Below are 23,782 nucleotides of genomic sequence, written 5' to 3' on the forward strand. Positions count from 1 at the left end.
CACAGCTGCTCAATTAACTAAAGGAATTCACCATCCTATTGTTCCTGCAGAAAATTACCAAAGAGGTTACATTTAGGTATTAACAAATTGGGAGTTCCTGATGCAGTGCATTTAAACTGGTTTCCTATGTTCAGAGCGAAACAGCAGTTACAGCATATGTGAGATAATCATTAGTGAATGTAGTGCTGTTGAAAAGGAATTTCTGTTGTCTCCATGAAAGAAAAGAAAATCCAAAAATTTTACTAGCCATTGACAGAAATTTAGATTCTTTGGTACAAGCAGATTTATGGGTCACAGAGGATTTTCTACTATTATCTGGACAACTTATTACTTAAACTAAGCTCCTCTGCCTTTAGTAGAACTTTTTAGAAAAATAAGGCTGGTAACTTTCTTAAGGTCTTAAGATTTATATCTCCTGTCCTTTATCTACTGTAGCTTAGTCCCAGCTTCCAAATTTTCTTGTAATTGAGGTTAGGTATTTTGGTCATGCTCTTAAGTTAAAAATGAATAATTCTTTATAGAGAACTACATATAAGTCTCCAACTAACGGATCATGAATGACTTTTCCTAAGGCATATGAACATTTAGCTCATGAATCAAAACTACTTAAGACTAGATATATTATTGAAATTACCACATAACCTTTAAAATTAACCAACACATGCTATTATTGAAGAAATAATAAAAATAAGAATCTTAATCAAGTTGACCAATAAGCTACTGCCTGAAGTTAAAATGAAGGTGCAACAAATCTTTTATAGCAGAACTGACTTTAGAGAGAGTGTGTGCCTCTGGCATGCTAGTGGCAAATAAAAAAAACACAATGCTTCTCTCTGACCACCCCTTTCTCAATGTTCCCTATGACCTTGGTCACATTTTTGTAACAGATAAAAAAAGATAAAATGACTTAAACATTACCTCCAATAAAAGTAATCTTAGGAGATATTTCAAACACAGAACAATTACATGATGTTCCCCAGGGTAAAACAAATCACTTTGAAAATATCTACTCTCAGGATTAATCCACTGAATTGTTCCCGCTCATTAGCGAAATAATATAGTTATCTGTATTATTCACATTTCTTTAGTACATATGAAATTTACACAAAATGGGGATAAAATTAACACAAAAATGGGTAGAAAATTATGTTGGTAAATATAATCTTTTTAAGGACCTGGGTTCTAAGTCAGTAATTACTGTGGTTAGTGTAACCTTTTAAGATATTTCTTGCAAACAGAAATTCCAGGCAATTTACTTTTTAACAGCTGAGATTAAGTTTATTTACTGGGCTGAGAACAAGATTTGATAATGTGAAGAAAAAATTTTAAAAAGAAAATGATCCAGAAAGTCAAAGTTGACTAAATTTTGGCATTACTCAAAGTAAATCTGCCTAACTTCTAGTAGAATTCTCTGGGCAATACTCAATCTTGAAAGCTTTAGTGGTAGTTTATCATACTTATTACTAATTTTAAGCCATGTATGTCAGGCAATTAGTTGTGTGCTTGAGAGAATACTGAGCCATGAATTAGGCAAATCTTATATTTCTCACAAAATTTAACATTAGCTACAACTTCCTAAATCACACTGACATTACTAATAACTTATACTTTTGCCACTACATGCATTATTCACCTGTATATTTATTCAAATAAAAATGCATATGCAGAAGGAATGAAGTACTGACACAGCACGGATGAATCTTGAAAACATTATGCTAAGTGAAAGAAGCCAGTCACAAAAGACCATGTTATATGAGCCCATTTACATGAAATGTCCACAACAGGCACATCTATAGAGACGGAAAGCAGATTAGTGGTTGCTAAGGGCTGAGGTGGGGGATGAGGACTAATAGCTAAAAGGGATGAACTTCTTTGTGAGGTGATGAAAATATTCTAAAATTACCTGTGGTGATGGTTGCACACATCTGTGAATATACTAAAAATCACTGAAATGTGTACTTAAAAAAATGTATATGCAGATAATGTAAAAGGTTTTTTTTTTTTTTGCATTTGTAAAGGAAAACTGAGAACTGTACATAAGAAAAATAATTTGGAATGCTTAAAATTGGATTTGTAATGCTTTTCCCTTGATGCCTCTATTGCAGCTTCAGAGGAAAGGAAAATTCTGCCTCTCTAGGATCCTATCTTGTTTTATTCACACTCCACCCAAACCATTGCCATAGAGTTGATTTCAACACATAGCGACCCTATAAGACAGGCTAGAACTGCCCCGTGCAGTTTCCAAGGAGTACCTGGTGGATTTGCATTGCCGATCTTTTGATTAGCAGGTGTACCTCTTAACCACTACACCACCAGGGTTTCCTTACTCACACTAGCTATATATCTTCTACCTTCTCACTTACTCCTCAAGATCCACTGGGTTCTGGTTTCCAAATGAAATGACTTGTTAAAGCGGTCACAGACATCAATTTCCCAATCTAGTGGATTATTTTTGGTACTTTTCCTTTTTCCCCACCTCTCTCTGTTATCTTACCCTCTCCAAAACTATTCCCCCTTGGTTGACTTCTGCGGCAAATATTCTTGTGGTTCTTCTGCTATCTTTAGGACTATGCCCCTTCCTTCTCATCTACTTTTTAAACACTACCTTTCATAGACTTTTGTCCTTGTCATTATCTCATTTTTCTGGTCGGCCCAGCCAGAGCAAGCTTCAACTTCACTGATGATTCCTGAATCTGTAACTCCAGTCTGGTGCGTTCACTTGAAAAACAGACCCTTTTAACTGCCAACAGACCTCATCTCCTGGCTGTTCTTCAAGTGCCTCAAACTATACTTATTTATAACGGAATGCACCCATTTCATTCAGGCTTGCCACGTGTTCGCTTGCCCAGTTAATGAGACCACCAGTCAGCCCAGCCAGAAATCTAGTGGCCATGCTGTTCCATTCTTCATATCATTCATTACCTTTCCACCAAGTCCTGTCACGGCTACCTCCTAAATACCTTTCAAAGGTGGCTTTGCCTCTCTATTCTTCTCAAGGCTTCCTAACCAGTCTCCTTGCTTACAGTCCTGGTCTCCCACTGCCAAAATGATGTTCCTAAAATGCAAATCTGATTATGGCATTACCCTATGTAAAACCCTGCAATTACGCCTCAATTCAGCAAGATACGCTCAATGTTTCTTAACAGGGACAACATTAGCACTTCTGGTAAGACAAGTTTTCATTGCACATTTTTGTCTTGCAGGCCTTTTTAACATCCCTGGCCTTCCAGCAAGCACTCCACACTCACTGGGATGACCGAGAACACCCCGACACATTTCTTTACCACCTGTCTTGTTGGTGCTATCCTAAGAACAACTGGGTGTGATCTGTCTTTTGCAGCTCACCAACATCTTCCTCATCACTTTCCAGAATCACCTGCCACACGCCTCCCTGCTAGAGCCAGTGTACAATCTAGTCTTTGACTATAACACTTCCTCTCTCATGGTACTGTGTCAATGTAATGCTCTTCTATCTGCAATGCCTTCCACATGCTTCTCTGTATGGACAGCTACCAGTTAAAGCACTCTGAACACCTGAGGGTCTGGGACTATATTTTATTTATCCTTTTATCTACAGTTTTAAGAAAACGCTTGGTACAAGGCCGATGTTCAAAAAATGCCTGTCCAACAGACTAATGACTTCACCTTTCTGTTGGAACCACTGAGGAATAAGTTTGAAATGAAAAAAAAAAAAAAAAAATACAGGGTTGCCTAACTTCTCCCCCATTCCATACCTATAACACTTCAGCCTCTATTATAAGGGCATCACTTTTCATTTCAGAGGCTCTCCCTTTGGGGTTTATGCTAAATGGAGAACCAGGATGGTATAAAATATAATAAATCCTGAATAAAAATAAAAGTAACCTTGAAACAAGACTGGACATGGGCTAAACCTCAGTGAGGCTGAGAGAGGGTTGTTCATGTTATCTTCCATAGGCACACGCCTAGTGAAATTGTTTTATTTTTATTTCAATGTATGTCAAATGGCTGTTACTCTGGGAGGTTAACATCTGGCCTCTTCAATGTCATGGAAGTGCTGGTGAGATGTTTTGTGGATGAGCCTTGGTGTGGACAGAATGCTCCACACAGAGGCCAGTGACCTGCCAAAAAGTTAAAAAACTACCCAACCAGGACCCTGGTGAAACAAAGGATTTCACCATTAGTTCAAAGTACTGACTCAAAAAAAGACCTTAAAAATCTTTGTGTTGAAGGTTCATGAACTCAGTAAGGATAAACAAAAATTTTGCATTAAATAGGATCAAAAATTCTTTATAAATGAATACACTAAGTTCTTACTTGGTTGAATGCCTTATAGTGAGGTATAGTTTTTTTTTTTTTTTCCTCACGATTAATGATATCTCCCTCTTTCAAAGAGCCAAATATCATGGTGAATCTGTATTTCCCAAAATTCCTACTGAACCTATGAATTACTTTTACATCACGGTGCCATGCATAATGCAAAAAATACTTATACATGTACATAACAGCATACCAACAACTTCTGTGCCCTAAGAAACTAAAATGTTTCTGGGGTACTTCAAGTATCTGCAATTTTATTACCAATACTCTAATTCAGTAATGAAAACATATATAGCAAAATTACGGTACTCTAGAAACAATGTAAACCTTATAAATTTAATTTTTACCTGGGATTGTTTTTTAATGTATTTACTAAAAATTCATGTAGATCTATGCCAGTTGAATCAGTGTATTCTTGACTGGAATCTAAAAAACAACAACACAAAAACCCAGTATAAAGTTGTTTGAAAACAAATCCCTTTCCGTTTTACATATGATGCGTATCTTACATAAAACAAGATGCCCCACAATGAAAAAAAAAAAAATTGATAAAGTAGGAATTTATGAGGAACTTAGATGACCACAATTCTTCTGCTCTCATAAATGCACCATAAGACACGGGTTTATACAGCTGCAGGTACATGCACATTAAACAAAAATTACTTTCACATGTGCCAGTTCAATATTCTGAATTCTCTAAAGAGCATCTGAAATACTCACCACAATCCTCACGTTCAAAAACGCCTCTTTAAGTGAGCACTTCCTATGATTTTGACAATTAACCACATGCTTAGCAAATTAAGACAATGAATTCAGGTATGAATATATATATAAGTGGAGGCGATAATTTGGAGGTAGGAAGAAATTTTAGTTCTGAAAGAACTATTTATTCATATCTCTATGAGTTGTATCACTAAAGGCTTGCTTTCAAAATATTTTTTCAAATATTCATATTTATTTCTTTCCATTAAATATAATATCTTTATGTTCTTTATAATACTGGTCGACTGCATTTATAAATTTAAAAAGCATTTTTTATTGACCTGTGATGTCAGGTGATGGTGAAGACTCTCAAGAAATTATTAAGAAAGATCAGCATTTTAGGCTTCCAAGAGAATATACTTTATTAGACACTGAATATTTTGGCACCAGCTTTTTGTATCATAAGGAATTACTGAGTAACAATATTTTTAGTAAGGAGCTCGAGTGATATAAGTGGTTTGCAACTGGCTATTAACTAAAAGGTTAGTGGTTCAAACCCACCCAGCAGATGTGCAGAAGAAAGGCCTGGTAAACTGTTTCATAGTCAGGAAAACTCTATGCATGAGTTCTACTCTGTAACACAAGGGTTGCCATGAGTCAGGGGTTGACTTGACGGCAACTAACAAGGACAACAACAAATATTTTTAGTGGAATCAACAAACAAATTTCAGTGATTACAGTATATCAGTATGACAGACAGACCAATAAGAGATCAAGACCGTTATCTTCCTCAGTGACTCTGGTGTGCGTTGCAGGGTTTTTTGTGAAGCACTTCACTGACGTTCAGAACTGTGTTTCGCCATTTTGCCCAGGTGACGACTTAGATCATCTCTTTAGTCTGTTTTGCACTGTTTTTAACACAACTATACTATATGTAATTATTCGGGGGAAAGAGTGGAATTACTGACAGTGAAACTAAAATTTTGTTTAAAAAAACACAAATAAATTGCAAACCTCTTGATAACATTTTTCTCGGCAGTTTATCACTGGCTTTTTCTTTTTCTGCTTCATCTTTTGAGGGCTTCTCCTCTTTTTCATATGATTGTGTTAACTGGATCTGAATTTTCTCCTGTTGAAAAGTAAAATCAGTTACCCAATGAAAATATAAAGTGATTCAGCTAGTACTGCACATTTATATTTTTTAAGTAACACAAAATAGCAGAGGAAAAAAAGTTAATGAATTTTTATTTCATACAGTTAGATTCTTCAAACTAGAAGACGGTTTCAAAATATCTTACCATTTTTTTTAAACTCTTCCTAAAAATGCTAAATGACCACTTTTTTCAAAATCTTCCTAGAAGATGTTAAAATTGATGATTTTAGTTGAACATATCAGTTGAAAGATATTCTTAGAATTATGTTGGAGGACATAAATGTTTTCTGTAATAGTTTAAATGTACCTACTTGGTCAGCCCCTGAAGGACCAGGACCAATATCTTAACCGATTTCTGTGATAAAGACACAACAGCCAAGCAAAGCCTGATAATTACCATCAACCACAACAACATAAACATGAGTGTCGAGGCAAGAATTAATAAAAAGCATTATAATATCATATTCCTTCATTCCCTTGCCAGATAAAATTATAAGTACAAGAAGTTCCAAAACCAAATGCATATGGGATGAGTTATTTCCTGTTTGAGATTTACATGTCATGGTTCCTCCTGCAATTACCACAAAGTTGGAGAGGTTTCAAACAAGGTTGTTTTCCTTCCAGATATATAACGTTTAATTGTAAAGTAACCATAATTCCACAGATTGAAAAGGAGAACTAATTCTACATTTTATTTAAAAAAACAGTGTCATTACATGTAATTTCAGGTCCCAAAAGAATGACTGGAAATTAATTCATATAGTCTGAAAAGGAAAAAAATCATGTAGCTCTGTTTATTTAGGCAAAGTCATCAAGGGAGCTAGAATAGTGTCCAGACCATTTCTACTACAGATAAACGCGTGGCCTATTTTTAGACTAAATTATACTGATGTTCTCCAGTGACAAAAAGAAACAGTTAGATAATTACTTAGCTTTTCTGGGTGGTGGCGGTAGTAGAAGGTGCAATAAATCAGAATCAAAGGGATGTAAATGTCAGAACCCTCAAACTTGCAGCCAGCAGAGTTTCTATTAAACTTTTTTTTCACATCATTCTTCTCGAAATGATTTTTGGCAGGATTTGAGATCAAATAATTTTTTTTCCCTGCAGGATTGCTAACTGCTACTTTCATCTCTTTTCAGTCCTGCTTCCCGTTCCACTTCAGTTCACTTTTGTGCTCAAAATGTAGGGCAGATACAACGCACGTGTGATTTTCACTAGAACGATGAATATTTTGCTTTAAGCCCTCCCTTGTCTTGCTTACCAAAGACACTGGCAACTTCATAAATTCATCAACCAGTAAGTCATTTTTCTCACTAGGATTCATTTTCCAACCCATTTTTCTCATTCTTTTCATAATTGTAAAATAGATACTTAAAAAGGAACCTCAGAAATATTTTTCACAAGTAGAATATTTTCAAGTTTTCCTGACTTACAGCTTCTATTCCTGTTGCTCAAGGACAAGCCCACAAAACCCAGGTTGAGAGATATGGCTTCACATTGTCCCTCTTAGACCTTTCCTATCAGGCATTTCCAATGACCATTAGATTTCATTTCTAAGTTCTCTGCCCAAAGCCCTCAAACCTACACATTTCTTTTCCTATTAAAAACGCCATACATTTTTAATTGCAAATATTAATCTATCTTATTCAGATTAACTATATTTTAAGAATCTAGTAGGCCTTGTGTTCCGCTGGAACTGAGGCCTTGTCTTCAGTAGTGAATAAATGAGAACCATTTTAAACGCCAGAGTCCTCATACGCAAACGCTTCTGACTATAAATAACTGGAATGACAACAGCATCTCTATAATAAAACCAAATTCACTGCCGTCGAGTTGATTCCGACTCATAGCGACCCTATAGGAAAGAGTAGAACTGCACCATAGATTTTCCAAGGGGCACCTGGCATCTCTATAATCTCTATAAAAAAAAAAAAAAAAGGAAGCTGTAATTCCTTTACTCTTTACTCTGTCATTGACAGCCGTTATTGAGGTCACTTCCCTCTCATAAGCTCTCATCAGACACAAGTGACAGCTCTCTTTTAATTGCCTTTCATTCTTTTGAATAATGAGTTTTATTCCAGATTAATTCCTCAAAAATCACATCCTGAAGCAAGCAAATTAGTTGTAAAGTGTCTCTGCCCTCAAGGATTAGATACTAGCACACTTCTCAGAAATCATTTATTTTCCAATTCCCATTCAGGTACAATTTAGTTAACTCGAGGCTGGAAAAAAGCTTTTCTACTGAAAAGAATATCTTTTGTTTTCAGAGGGGTAAAGATGGGTTATTACACAAGAAGAAAAAAATGATTGTATCCAAGGGAAACTCTTTGATGAAGAAAGTATTAAGTGGAATAAATTAATTCTAACATAACTACCTTACTAATTATCCATATAACTCAATTTTTTGGACTGTAAACACAAAGCTTATTACCTTTGATCAATAATGTATATACTAATAGTGTACAACATAAACTGATGATATCAGATCGCTTTTTCTCATACAAGTTTTCACTAGTCAAATTGATGTGGGGCCATGAGAACGCTTCCCCAGCACCCCACAATTTTTCAGATAAGGTAAAGTATACGGAGTAAAACTAAAGATCATGTTGCAGTTTTTCTTAAGAAAGGATGCACTTTTATTGCATTAAAAGCCTTATGAACGCTTTCTCAATCTTCCTGGACTAAATACTACATTATGAGACTAAGATGGTGTAACATTTTTGGTCCACAGAGAAAAGAATTTTCACAAAAAATATACTGCACTGTCCACTCTTTCCACTTGATTAGGCATATTCTTTATTCCAACTTACACAAAAGGTTAAAACTGGTATTTCAAACAAAACAAATTTACTGAAATTTCCATAAAGTATATCAAAACTCTCCAGCCTTATCAACAACCATGCAAAAGTCAAAGGCTGACATTTGAAAATGTTCTCCAGGTGATGGTTAACTATTTCCATTTCTCCTTTTTGCTACAGAAAGTCCATTATTTTATAGTTATCTCTATTTTACAGGCTAAATACATATAGCCACCTTCTACATATATAGGGAAAAATTTCTAAATAACTACAAATAAATTTTCAGCCCGAACAGATTTAAAAGGAAATGAATGTTCAGTTTTCACTGATACCAAATCATCTGTTTTAAAGCCTTCTTCTACTTGCATTTTTGGAAACTAAGATATCCTAATTCTGTGATAACTACCTTCAGTACCCATAGCAAGCTTCTGAAGGTGTCATCTTCTAAATCAAAGTATAATAGTTTTTGTTTGAATCACCAAATGTGCAATGGACCATTTATTGGAAGTGGGGGGGGAGGTGTGTATAACCAGTCACGGTCTTTTTTCTTTTCCCACTCATGGCTTACTAAATCAACCACAAAGATGTCTCAATTCTTTGAAAATTGATTGTTGGGATATAGGGACACGTTAGGTTTGCTCAAACTTGTACAATGTAAAATAAACCACTAACAGCAAAGTTATCACACTTTTGATAAATACTGGTGGAGGATGGGGTCCAAGGATATTTATGTATAAATGTTCAAATATGGCATGAAACAAAGATCAAGCCATTGCTGAGATTAACAGAAAAGTAAGTGAACGAAGTTACAGTATCTGAAAGAAGATAAAAGGCAAACTGAACCATTGGCTTGAATCTCAATTGTTTTATATTTTACAACACTAGACAGGAGTTAGAAGTATTAGATGCCCAACAACAGCAGTAAGTGAATTTCTAAAAGCCAAAACTTAGAGAATTTCATCACATTTATACTCTCTGCAAGTATTACTTTAATATTGTATAACTTTTCAATAACAACTTATAATTCTCCTCACGTCACATTCCCAGTTAATCATATGATCCCTAAGTTTTTCCAGAAGAGAATCACTGCTCTAAGCCTTAGGCTGAAGCAACAAGGTTTTCCCAACTTTTCATCTGTATCGTGGGATGACAAATTTTATCAGCCTCACCTAGTAAAAACCGGACAAACAAAGCACACATCTTTGACTTTACCTAATGAAAAATATTCTCCAGGAAATAGGTTATTCTACCATGTTTTTAAATAACATTTTTTGTCATGTTTTATTTTGCTGTTTTTACCTGGTTTTCCTGTGATATCTCTGCTGCAGGGAGTGGTGGAGACTCTTCACATACTGCAAGGCTCCGAACTAGCTTTAACTTTGAGCTTGACTAAAGAGAAGTATTTAAAATTAACACTACATTTCACAAATCTAGGGCATACCCAAAAGCCTCCTAGAGAGTTTCTTAATAAAAAGCTTTTGCCATGTATAAATGTGGATGAAATGCGCAAGTTAAATGTATTATCAAACACCACTAAATTCCTTTGTTAAGAAGGAAAACAATTGCAGTTTTGAAAATTAGAGCAATAGCAAGAATGGGAATAATTCCAATTTCGAAACCCAAAGGATGGGGAGGAAGCTATTTTCTCTATAGATAGCGACCATCGAAGATACAAAAGCAATGCACAAAAGCGACTACGCGAGACAAAAACCCCAAATAAAACAAAATAAGCTTTCTGCCCAAAACAAAATATGACAAAACTAAACTGAATGCAGTGCTGTATGAAAACAAGGATTCATTGAGCATGAAGGAAGACCCTTGGCATGCCAGCACACCAAAATATTTACTATACCTTAGACCTTTTTCCTGTCTGTCCAAATGACTGCAGTGGCCGCTGAATATACAACAAGAAAAATTTGTATTAAATTTTATACTGAAACAGGGAATTTGCTTCTTAAGTCATAAACCTAAACCACAGAGATACCAACTGCACGCAAAATATGGAAGGATAAGAAATCAAAGTTGGTTTCCGTCAAAGTGTATTGATTTTCCCAAAAGCACACTTGCAGATGATTCTCTAAAATCATTCTGTGGGCTGGTGTTTTTCTTTTATGTCAACAAATGGCCACAACTCCTGGGTTAATTGAGCTAAATGGAACTTCTATGGTAACTTCTTAGACAGTAGCAAAGGAAAATATACTTCTTCAGTACTTAATAACACATAACATTTTAGCCAATCTTAGAAACAAAACTACAAAACACCTAAGGAATTTTAAGTAGCTGTACTCAGAAAAGTTCTAAACTTAGTAAAAAGAATGTTTCACACGTACACTGAGTCTACTGAGCCTTTTTAGCACTGTAAGAAATATACCACTAGTTTACAGAAACAAAGAAAGCAGGGCAGAGTTCCAATACAGATAGATGTCGAGCACTGCCTAACAGATCATTGTTCAGATGACTGGGGAACCTGCTCTAGTCTGTGATACCAGGCTTTGGTTGGGGAAACTAGCTGAAGCTTCTGTGAGTCGGAGCCAGATAGGTTTTAAATACTCTATCCTTCCTCCCACCTCCTTCTAATCTACTCTCCAAACCCAAAGAGTACAGGGTCCAGGTATTTATTGTTTGTACTCATTAAAACCAGGGAGCCTATTTAGTGCTAAGCTAGTACACTTCATATAAGGATGAAAAAAGCCACCATTTCATTCTAACATTCCAAAGAAGCCCTCCTGAGAGAGCCAACAGACATGAGTCTACGGTACCCCAGGTGTCCAAAGTTCTTGAAGGGTAAGAAGCATTATATCCCTGAGATTTGGGCCTGGATTACCCAAACTACAAATTAACAACAACAAAAGGAAAATAGGGAAAATAAATAAATAAATAAATAAATAAATAAATAAAAAATGACTTTCCACTTCTTATGGAGGAGAAAATGGTATGTGTGTACTTGTGCTGCCTAAGAGAGCTGTGGTGTACTAGCAGTCTGCTACAGCTCCTTTAATTTGTTTAAGAGGACTGCTGTCAGTAACTCACATCTAAAAACAGAAGTAAAAGAAGTCATGCTATCACAAAGTCAGGGCTTACAGCGGAAAAGAAAAGCAGAAAAAAGCAACAGATGAATATTAGTAAAAAGCACATGACTAAAACGAGTCCTAGGTGAGCAACGTGGAAAGGAATTTGTGACTTACTCCTCAACTTACTCCTATCTGCTGCTTAAATGTCTTGCAATTCTAAGTATCAATGGTACCAAATTTTCTATTAACTTTTAAAAAAGCGATGATTACTTGACAAAGTGAAGACTGTATTAGCATACAAAAAGGTTGGATTTACATTTCTGGCTTTGTGTCACATTATTTCAGTGTAGTCTCATCTACATAAAAGTTCATACTATTTGTGCTAATTCACAAGGTTCTTGAAAAGATTCAAAGGACGAGAGAGAGCGAGAGAGAGAGCGAGAGCGAGCGAGAGCGAGCGAGAGAGAGCGAGAGCGAGCGAGAGCGAGCGAGAGCGAGCGAGCGAGCTCTGTAAACCCTACAGCACTATATAAATGTAACAGATTATACAGGCTAGGAACCTAGCGTGCCAGAAGGATAGTGTCCTAGTTTTGGTCACTAGTCACAATTTAAGTTACTTAGTATGTCAGATACTAACTTAAAAAAAAATCTATAAATTGGGGATGCTGTATGCTGTCCAAATACTTTCAAATATTCGTACATGTGTATTATTTATCTCAGTTTTAATTTGTAAGGACTTTGTAAAAATGAAAGCACAGGAAAGTAAGTTTATCTTAATTTGACTTCATGTAATGAATATTTTCTGAGTTCCTGCTATACACCAGACACCGTGCCAGACACGAAAGCTATTAAAATGTATGACACATTTCCTGGTCTCAAGGATCTCAAAGTATAGGATCAGAGTTACTTAACAGCCAAACAGAACCCAAAGCCTTTAGAATCTTAGTCCAGTGCACTTTACATTACATTTACAGAAGCTTTTTGTTGAGGATCAAATACTACTTATGGTAGGCAAAATTCTAAGACGGCCCCATAAGACTGTTATCTCCTCGTTATTTAATCAAACACTAATCTAGGTACTTCTGCAAAGGGAGTGTGCAGGTGTAATTAAAGTCCCAAGGCAGCTGATCTTAAAATACAGAGATTATCTGGGTGGGTCTGACCTAATCAGGCGAGCAGAAAGGCAACAGAGATATTTAAAGCATAAGAAGAAATGTATATAGCCTGTAGGAGCAGAGAGTGGCCCCTGGAGGACAGCCAGCAAGGAAACATGGGCCTCTCACCTACCACTGCAAGGAACTGAATTTTGCTAACAACCAGTATGAGCCTGGAGGCAAATTCTTCTCCAGAGTCACTAGATAGAAGGACCCAGCCCTGTGAAAACTCTGATTCCGGCCTTGTGAAACCCTAAGGAGATAATCCAGCTTCTACCAGCAGAACTTTTGACCTACAGAACTGTGAACTGGTAATTTGTTACGCAGCAATAGAAAACTAATACACTACATAAGGAGCCTATAAAGTATAAAAGTGGCATTACTCAATAAAAATCCTTAATTTAATTTCAAATGGCAAAGAACTGAAATTACGTAACATTTAACAATAGAAAATCTGCCATATACGCACGACAATAAAGCAGAGAAAGTGAGTTCTTTTTATTAAAACAAGTAGCCTTTGTTTCATATTCTTGGTAGCCAGATTTGGCTTTAAACAGGAATGCTCACAATTTCAGATATAAATCTTTTAAAGATGGATTTTACTATATGAAAGCACAGTTTTCACTTTTAACAGAATTTCATTGTTGCAGTAAAAACTTAGCAGTTTGCTTAACAGGCCTTTAATACTCCAGAGGGATGCTAATTAGAGTTTAGAAGGTTTAGGGACAAAGGCATCTATTTATAGTTTGCATTGTTTGATACTGTAGTATCAAAACTGAGGTATACTACTGTTAAAAACAAACAAACAAACAAACAAACCTTAGATTTTAACAATAAATGGTTAAGGTTTCAATTACAATAAACATAGACTGTTTTTCAATATACTGCCCTATGGACCAACCGCAAGGGCTGATGATTTCAGTACTTTGGCTTTTATTTTACAACAAAAGAACTTTAAACAGATCTACAATTAATAACAAAAGAAACAAATACCTAAATCTATAAAAAGTCAACTTAAAATCAAGAGGTGGCACATAGATTTTGTTTTCTAGTGCTTCTTTAATTATCATAATGCCTCTTTTGGTCTGATATTTTCAGTAATTTTCTTTGCCTTTCTCTGTACTGCTAAGGACACCTTAGATTTGTTTAAAGTTTCTTTAATGTAAAAGAAAAAAAGGAAAGAACTAAAGTATTGAAATTACTAACCATGAGATGCTTTTATGTACTTTTTTTAAAGAAAGAACAGTAATCTTTATGAGCTATACTGCATGTTAACATAAAAATAAATGCCAATCTAATAATCTCTCAAGAGGAAATCTGACTTATTTTAGAAAGGGGATTTTTCATCTGTAATTCTAAAAAAATTCATAATTACTATGAGCAAATTAAATTGTAATGGTTGAAACCTTTCAACTAAGGCTTTTGATATGCTTTGAAGACCTAATCAAAAGAATTAATGGTAATTACTTGAGAGAACACAACAAAGTTTTCTGAGTCAGAAGAGCTGACTCACTAAACAACAAATCAACTCCGATCAGTAATTTGTTTATGCCATTTAACCCTTTGGGCCCCAGAGCATAGGGTTAAACATCCAAAGGCCTGAGTCTTAGATCCTAAGGAAAAGTCCTTGGAGAAAGTTACACACTCTCTAGGTTGTAGTTATTCCTTACATTAAATGAAAACAAAGGATCTCCCCATCCTACTGATGAGGTCCATGAAAATCGTCTGAGAAAGTAAAAATGGCATTTAAAAGCATTCTGACATCTGTAAGATGTGGCAAGCAACTTCTTTACACATGTCACAGGGAAGTAATGCAAAAGGCAAGTTAAACAGAGTATCAAATCCTAGAAATAATTCTCAAAAGTATACGACAGAAATATTAATAAAAGACAGTAAGAGCACAGTACACAAATAGGGAACTTAACACAAATAATAAAAAATACTACTTTAAAACTTTTGGCAACATATGTTAAGGAATAGTTTTAACTTTTATTTAATTACTAGGAAAAACCTATTTTACGTGATAATAAAGGGACAAATTTCAGAACCCATATAACTGTGCTATTGGTAATAATTACTAACAATTTTCATGGTGATTATAGTGATATTATTAATAGCATTTACCACTTGTTAGGCTCTCACTATGTACCAGATACATCACACACACCATTTTTATCTTTGTTAGACAAATGGGAAATAGTTAAGGTTATGATTTGCATGATTTTATATACAGGGAGTCTTATTCAATCCCTTAAAAAGAGACTTCTTTGCATGTTTCATTACTTAAGAAATTTTGTCGCCTAGTGCCCTCACAAGTGTGGGTTTGTTCCCTGAGTTCTGGTGATAACCTTATTAGATTGGCTTGCCTTCTTGCCCTTTACCTTGCCTTTTTTTTTTTTTTTTTTGAGTAAATGCACTGGAAATAACTTGGAGAATACAAGATGTAGTATTCTCATCTTGACTATCACAGGACTTACTACAGAAGTTGAGGTTATACTAAACACCTACTTAAACGCTTTCGGTATATGGAAAATGCACTCATATTTACCAGAAGCTGTTCATGCACTCTGGCACACAAGGCCTAGTGGTTAACACGGCCACGCCTATTTAACAAGTATTCTGGATAACAGTGCAAAGAATGGGAATTCCAGAACACTTAATTGTGCTCATGAGGAGCCTTTACATAGATCAAGAGGCAGTTGTTCAGACAGAACAAGGGGATACTGATTGGTTTAAAGTCAGGAAAGGTGTGCGTCAGGGTTGTATTCTTTCACCATACCTATTTAATCTGTATGCTGAACAAATAATATGAGAAGCTGGACTATATGAAGAAGAATGGGGCACCAGGATTGGAGGAAGACTCATTAACAACTTGCGTTATGCAGATGACACAACCTTGCTTGCTGAAAGTGAAGAGGACTTGAAGCACTTACTAATGAAGATCAAAGACCACAGCCTTAAGTATGGATTGCACTTCAACATAAAGAAAACAAAAATCCTTACAACTGGGCCAACGAGCAACATCACGATAAATGGAGAAAAGATTGAAGTTGTCAAGGATTTCATTTTGCTTGGATCCACAATCAACAGCCATGGAAGCAGCAGTCAAGAAGTCAAAAGACGCATTGCATTGGGTAAATCTGCTGCAAAGGACCTCTTCAAAGTGTTGAAGAACAAAGATGTCATCTTGAAAACTAAGGTGCACCTGACCCAAGCCATGGTATTTTCAACTGCATCATATGCATGTGAAAGCTGGACAATGAATAAGAAAGACTGAAGAAGAACTAACACATTTGAACTGTGGTGCTGGCGAAGGTGAAGAATATTGAATACACCACGGACTGCCAAAAGAACGAACAAATCTGTCTTAGAAGACGTACAGTCGGAATGCTCCTTAGAAGGACAGTGAGACTGCGTCTTACATACTTTGGGCATGTTGTCAGGAGGGTTCAGTCTCTGGAGGAGGACACCATGCCTGGCAAAGTGCAGGGTTGGTGGAAAATAGGAACGCCCTCAACAAGGTGGACTGACACAGTGGCTACAACAATGAGCTCAAGCATAACAACGATTGCAAGGGCGGCGCAGGACCAGGCAGCGTTCTGTTCTGTCGTGCACAGGGTCGCTATGAGTCGGAACCGACTTGACGGCACCTAACAACAACAACAACAACTAGGGGAGGGCATTGTTTGCACTGCTCTGAAATACGTTTTTAATTGCATGTACATATACATGTATACATATCAACATCCCTAGATGAAGCACTTGTCAGGTATAATGACGTAAAATAACTGGAAAGGTGAGTTTGAACCTTTAATAAGTAAACAGAGCACAGAATCCTAAATTTTACATTTGAAATAAATGACTGAAAAGAAAAAAAAAATCAACACAAGTTTACCCTAAATTTAATCTGAAAAGTCTACCTCTGAGAAAAATCAAACACAAATGAGTTACACAGAGGAAACCAAATCAAGTGCTTTTTTCCCTTTTAAAATGTTCAAGATCAGGGACACTAACAGTCTATAACAGCAAAACAAAAGAAAAGTATTTTTCTGGATTTAGAAACCTGACCCTGTACATTTCCAATCTTCCAGAAACTTCATAATCATAGAAAGTCTAAAAAAAACTCAAGATTCTCAAAAAGAACAGTGTGTGGTAGTAGAAAAGTTACTAAGTTAACAATGCCTTGTACAGTTAAGAGCGTTCTGGACCATAAGAACACTTCAAAACAGCTCCACCACGTGGGAAAGTTAACTTCTTGGCATTAATGCACACAGATTATTTGAATTAGTTTTAAAGTACTTTAGAGAAAAAAGTCTGTTTCTTAAGAGTGTAATCTTGAAAGGTCTGTAAAAGATTATGCTCCAAAACTATGACGAAAAACCAACCAACATTTTTAAAGAGTAGAAAGAACCACACCAATAACAGAATTATTCATAAAAGAAATGGTCAAGGGGCCCCATCTCTGCTTGGAACCTCCCCTTATCCCCCGCAGGTGATGTTCAATGTCTACTGGCCTCTCTCTAGTTCGATAAAATGATTTTTTATGTAAGTACTATCTTTAACACATAATAGAAGACCGTAAGTTTTCTTCACAGTATTAAGGAAGGTGCAACATCCCTTCATCAAAAATTTACTTTTTCTAAATAAAATACTAAGGGGATGGTTTAAAAAAAAAAAAAAAAAACAGCTTGGAAATAGGTGAAATGTTTGCTGTTCTTAGAAGGTAAACATTCCCCTTTTCCTAAGTCACTTTAAATAGTACTATGATGAAACAAAACAACATTAGTTATATTTATGGTGGTTGATTTTTAGAATGATAAAGAAACGGAAGTAGAGAATATTTTATTATTCTGTTAAAGTTTAACAGTTGGTTTATTCAAAATTCTCAGTAGGAAACCTAGCTTAATTGGCAAATACATCCAAATTTATGAGGAAAAATAATAGCTGATACTTAAAATGACAAACTTTAGGAAGTACTTTCTGAAACACAAAAGGGAGAGGATATTTGAAAGCTAAATATCCAGCAGAATGCTAGAAAACAGGTATTTCATAATAGGTTACTCCACATTAAATTAAAAGGTTACTTCATATTAAACTGAAATACCTGTGGTCCAGTGGCAGAATTCTCACTGTCCACGTGAGAGTCCTGGGTTTGATTCCCAGCCAACGCACTTCACGTGCAGCCACCATTGTCTGTCAGTGGAGGCTTGTGTGCTGTTATGACGCTGAGTAGTTTTCAGGAGAGCTTCCAGACGAAGACAGACAAGGAAGAAAAGCCTGGCGATCTACTTATGAAAATTAGCCATTGAAACACTATGGATCTGCACCTGATCATGGGGGTGGCATGGGACCAGCAGCATTTCATTCCATTGCTCAAGCTGTCACTGTGAGTCCGGGGCCAACTCGATGGCAGCTAACGACAATAACAGCCATCTAACCAGGCTCTTATTAAAGACAGTCTATGCCCTGTTCATGCTGAGAACAGCTGACTTTTAGATTAAGTGAAAACATTGGTAAAAATGATCTGCTTTTATCTACTTCCGCCGTTCCTAATCACCATTACTTAAATCTCTTGTGTGCACATTATTTTGACTGTAAGCTCTTTCCAAGCACCTTTGATGGAGGTGTCTTGAACTCCTGAAAGCTCTAAGCAGACTAAACATTCTTATATAGTGTAAATTCTTAAACTTCTACAAAACGGACACAGCATTCAATGGGTTAACATGAAATGATTTCTCATTTTCTCTTTTTTCCCTCCTCCCAATCTTTCTAGTCTCCATGCTATAAAGAATGCAAGGTTGGAGACCATGCCTATTTTGGTTACTGTAGTATTCCCTTGGCACAGAGCAGGCTTTCAATAAATGTTGGAGACTGCGTGAACATCCTGTAGCACAAACTACTGGGCCATGAGTAACAGTGGTCATCAGAATGTCCTCCTACTTATTGCCAAGGGCAACTCAACACATGCGGTAGGAACCTCCATAATCCAAGTCAAACACCTGCTGATAAGCATGAACTGGAGAGTGAACACTAGGTATAGAAAATAATTTGAATCACAGATGCAAAGAGAATCTCTGCAAATCTGATTCAATCAGGACAGTGGCACACTGCCATCACTGAGTGTGACTGATTACAGGGATGGCAACATTTTTTGTTGTTGTTTAAAAAAGTTACTGCAAATGACTAGGAAAAAACCAAATACGTTATTCCTCCAAGTTTCTTAGATAATTACTACTTGACTACACTTAATCAGCAGGGCCAAAATACTTTTTTACAGCTGTAGGAGGTGCTGTCATTTTCTAACACAATGTCTGACATCTAACAGGCAGTAAACAAAGTTTCTGATGAAATGGAGTGAGATACCCTTTAAAAGAGCCTTCTTTATCTGTCAAAAATAAAATAAAATAAAACTAATTTTTGGCATGTAACCCTGAAGGTAGAAAGGATAGAATCTTTTCTGTGAAAACAGAATTCTTCATTCATAATAAACACTAAATGAAAACATTAATGTTGAAGACAGTATTTTATGAGGAATGTGCTTCTTAGTTCAATCAGATACACTAGACCAAATGGGCAGCTCCTGTCCAAAAGCAGAATGAAAAGGTAGGAAGGGGCAGGAACTGGTTGAACGGACACGGAATCTGCAGTAGAAAAGGGGAGTGTGCTTCACATCGTAGGGATTGCAACCTGTATCACAAAACCATATGTGTATAAATTTTTGAATGACAAATTAAATTGAGCTGTAAACTTTCACCTAAAGCACAACTAAAAAAACATGCATGAATAAAGAGTATTTTAGGACAGCTTTTTGTGGTAGATTAAAGGTGGCTATGAAATTCTTCCCCACTGAGAGGTGAGGTTAATTCCTCTTTCCTTCAGTCTGGGGTGACCTTATTGATCTCCCTGATCAAACAAGACAGTGGAAATAAGAGTCTAGGACTTCCAAGGCTAGGTCCTGGCTCTCTTGGAATATTCTTTCTGGGGGCCCTCAGGTGCCAAGTATGAACTCTGATCACTCTGGACCCACCATTCCAGATGGACTGTGAGTAGGTGCTCCCAGTTCCAGATGAGCCCAGTATTCTGCCCATTCCTACCAAGCGACCAGACATGTGAGTGCAGCAGTCCTGGACCCTCTAAATATCACCGAGGGACTACTTTTGATGCTGTGTGGAATAGAAGATGCAACTCTCTCAAGCCCTGACCCACACAAAATGGTAAGATTAAAAAAATACATATATACACATACATATGTATACAGTTTTAAAATTGTTAGCCCTTTGTTTTGAGGTAATTTGTTATATAGCAATGGATAAGTAAAAAACATAAAAGAAATGAATACTAGAAGTACTATTTTTACTTATCTTAAATCTACAGGCCAACTCATCAATTTCCATCTACACCTGGAATTAAAAGCCTCTCTCAGTGGTTAGTTTTAAGTCATCATATATGCACAGAATCAAAATCAAAAACCTCAAGTAATTTTTTTTTTTTTTAACCAACCTCTTTTCTCAGTCACGGTTCATCCGACTGCTCCCCTTGAGGTTTGTTTTTGCCAACAAAAGTTTGTCAGTTTCGGCCTCTCTATTCCTCTCTCCTCTAAGAACTGTTGGGTTAAATTCTGAATTCTCACAGCACTAATTACTAGGGGTAACTGAACTGAACCAAACCCAGTGCTGTCAAGTCGATTCCGACTCATAGCGACCCTATAGGACAGAGTAGAACTGCCCCATAGAGTTTCCAAGGAGTGCCTGGTGGATTTGAACTGCCGACCCTTTGGTTAGTAGCTGTAGCACTTAACCACTACACCACGAGGGTTTCCATTTACTAGGGGTAGAATGGTTTAGAATGGAATAAAAAAGTAGGAAGCCAATAAAAAACATATTGGCCACACAAATTAAAAAAATTATATTACATGATACAAGCAACTCAAGAAACTAGATGCAACAAGCCAATTGTGGATGGCCCAAAAACCAGGTGGTAGGCATGTCCCAAAGGGTCAACTGACCCTTCTGGAATTCTGAGAAGTAAGTTTTGTGTGAAAAGAAGTATAATTCCATTTGGAATATTTAGTGTCTTTAGCCAGGAAGAAAATCCAGTTTACCTGCAAATCAATATTGTTGTCAATACAACGTTCATTCTTCTCGGCCAAAATCTTCCCATAGTTTTCTGATTTGATAAGATTTTCAACTGTGGTTTTATCTTTCACTTCTGCCTCCAAATCCTTCATTGTTTCAGATTCATCTTTTACAGTAACAATATCAGACATCCTCATTAGCAAAGGTTATTTTAGAATTCTACAGGGAACGTGAAGCCTTAATAAGAAAGAGGGGAAAAAAAAAATAAATTCAGTTTGAAACATTTTTTCCATTTAATCACTGCACAATACTGACAATATTGACTGAGTACCTTCTATGTTTCAGGAATACTATTGCGTGTGCTTAGATAGAAGCAAAATTCCTGTTTTCAAGGATTTTACAGTTTAGTAGAGACATGTTAAAAAAAGAAATCAAAAAACAATGAGAAAAGAGCTCTAATGGGTGTGAGGTGATTCTGATGTATACATTACTTGTGAAATTTCTTAAGAAACATTAAGAAATGAACCAGATAAAGGTAAGAGGTAATGGCTGGAGAGTTATACATGTATATTATCTAAATATAACATAAGAATTCTTTTTCTCTAAAGGGATATTATGAGTATCATCCTGTGAGAAAAATATTTTCAATCATAGCTTTCATCAGGATTTGCAAAATTCCAAATTTCTTAAATTATCCTGCAATTCTGAAAAGATACAATTTTAAAAAGAAGGTACATGGTTCTATAAAAAACATACTTGTGGATATGGGTTAACAACTGTGTTCAGCAATATTAGTAAGGCAATGAAAACACTTCTGATTTATGTGATTCAATGTGAAACAATACCTCTTACCAGAGGATCTAGGATATAGAAACCACAGAAGATCAAATACATACGATGCCAATATACACCCACTCCTCACTTACTGACATGGTTAGGTTCCAAATACCAGGCTGTTATGTGAAAATCGACATTATGTAAAAATGGAAGATGACTACATCAGATCACAAAAATGAAGGATGACTACATCATTACATAACTGCCAAATTACATCATTACATAACTGCCAAACCACTGAGAGTCATGACCCAGCCAAGCTGATATACAACCTTAACTATCACAGCCAGAGTTACTCTTGCCTCATACGTTGGAGTTCATTATTGGCAGATGTACGTCATTAATACGCAAAATAGTTGGATAGCAGATTTTTTATTGTCAGAAATGCGAAATGTCAGATAACAAGACAGCTGGTAAGTAGGTAGTAGGTGAGTCACATTGAATCACATAAATCAGAAGAGCTTTCACTGCCTTACGAATATTGCTGAACAGAATTGCTAACCCATATTCACAAGTGTGTTTTGTATAGAACCTTGCACCTTCATGTGTTGGGGAGTTTAACAAAAATACCGAGAACTTTATATGTCATATAGAATGTATCAGAGATAAAGTGTAAAGATAGCTGTCATTTCAGGATAAATGTGTCAAAAAATCAAGTTGGAACTTAACTGCAACAACTTATTTTGAAATGCTTAAGAAAAAAACAAAAGATGGTTTGGTGGAGAGATGGACAGATACTAGTTAAAGCAAGTGTGATAAAATGTTAACGGTAGAATACAGGAGTACTTTTATGAGTGTTCACTGCAAAATTCTTTCAAATTTTCTGTAACTCTGAAAATTTTCTTAATAAAATATGGGGATGAACCCAAGAATTCTTTTCCTGGAAAAAAAAAATGCAATTAAATGTCTAAATAAATTTCAGGAATTCATGAATACATTTGAAAAATAAGAAAAATAAAAAGCCAAAGAGAAATAAATTCTAAAGTTAGAAATAGAGTCTAAAGCAGTTTACATTGCTTAAAAAAAAGGCTTTTCTTATTTATATTCCATACCCAAGATAACTGATTCATTCTGAAAAAAATGCGGTTGCAAAGGGTAGGGGGTGAGGTATTTAAGATACTCTGGTCCCTCACTTTTTACATGTAAGTTTTTTGCAGGGGAATAGAGGGGGTGCATTTTCTACAGTGACAGGAGAGTATTACCTGATGTGTTCTATGGATTTGGGGTTGTGGTGTCCCACAAAAAAATAAGGTAATCCAAGGTTCCTTTCCACAGTTGTCAACCAGGATGTCAATTGTATTGAACCATCTGGAATCTGGCAGGAGGTGTCCCATGTCCTTGTCACCACTGTAGATTCCTGGACTAAAATGGACTGTCTTGGATCAAATCTATCATCCCTTTCAGTGGCCTAAAATTAAAATAAAACAACATTTTTAAATGAAATATTCAAGGGAAATGGTACAATTTAGAGTAATGCAGGAATTAAAAATACTATTATCAGTGAGTTTATTACTTTTTTTGTCAAAACCGTTACAATTAATTCTGGCATCTATTAGTTATATGAGCCTGAATAAGTCACTGAGGCCTAGACAGTTTATCAGTAAAAGCAGAAGGAATAGGGGAGGAAAAGGAATTAATATCCAATAAGAACCTAGTATATGGTCAATGCTATGAGAGACATTATCTTCATTTTACAGATAAGGAAAAAAAGCATTTGCTCAAGATCACAACCGGGAATGCATGACTCCAAGA

At 36.0% G+C, this 23,782-nt stretch overlaps 1 protein-coding gene across 10 annotated transcripts in view; it reads right to left on the reverse strand.

The window, feature by feature from the left end:
* The window catches only part of R3HDM1 (R3H domain containing 1), a 108,131-nt gene extending 84,784 nt beyond the window's left edge, over positions 1 to 23,347 (reverse strand). For 7 of the 10 annotated variants that reach the window (XM_023543004.2, XM_010586341.3, XM_003405861.4 and 4 more), the window contains exons 1-6: positions 23,233 to 23,347; positions 21,220 to 21,430; positions 10,806 to 10,847; positions 10,253 to 10,342; positions 6,016 to 6,130; positions 4,647 to 4,725 (exon numbers count right to left, since the gene is read on the reverse strand). In XM_023543004.2, the coding sequence (XP_023398772.2) occupies positions 4,647 to 4,725; positions 6,016 to 6,130; positions 10,253 to 10,342; positions 10,806 to 10,847; positions 21,220 to 21,390 (497 nt within the window). In that variant the 5' untranslated portion in view covers positions 21,391 to 21,430; positions 23,233 to 23,347. The remainder of the gene's footprint in view (positions 1 to 4,646; positions 4,726 to 6,015; positions 6,131 to 10,252; positions 10,343 to 10,805; positions 10,848 to 21,219; positions 21,431 to 23,232) is intronic. The other 3 variants (XM_010586342.3, XM_010586340.3, XM_023543003.2) reach the window with 2 other exon arrangements.
* Positions 23,348 to 23,782: the final 435 nt, after the last annotated feature.

Source organism: Loxodonta africana, chromosome 6 (assembly GCF_030014295.1).
Source record: "Loxodonta africana isolate mLoxAfr1 chromosome 6, mLoxAfr1.hap2, whole genome shotgun sequence".
Classification (NCBI taxonomy): Eukaryota; Metazoa; Chordata; class Mammalia; order Proboscidea; family Elephantidae; genus Loxodonta; species Loxodonta africana.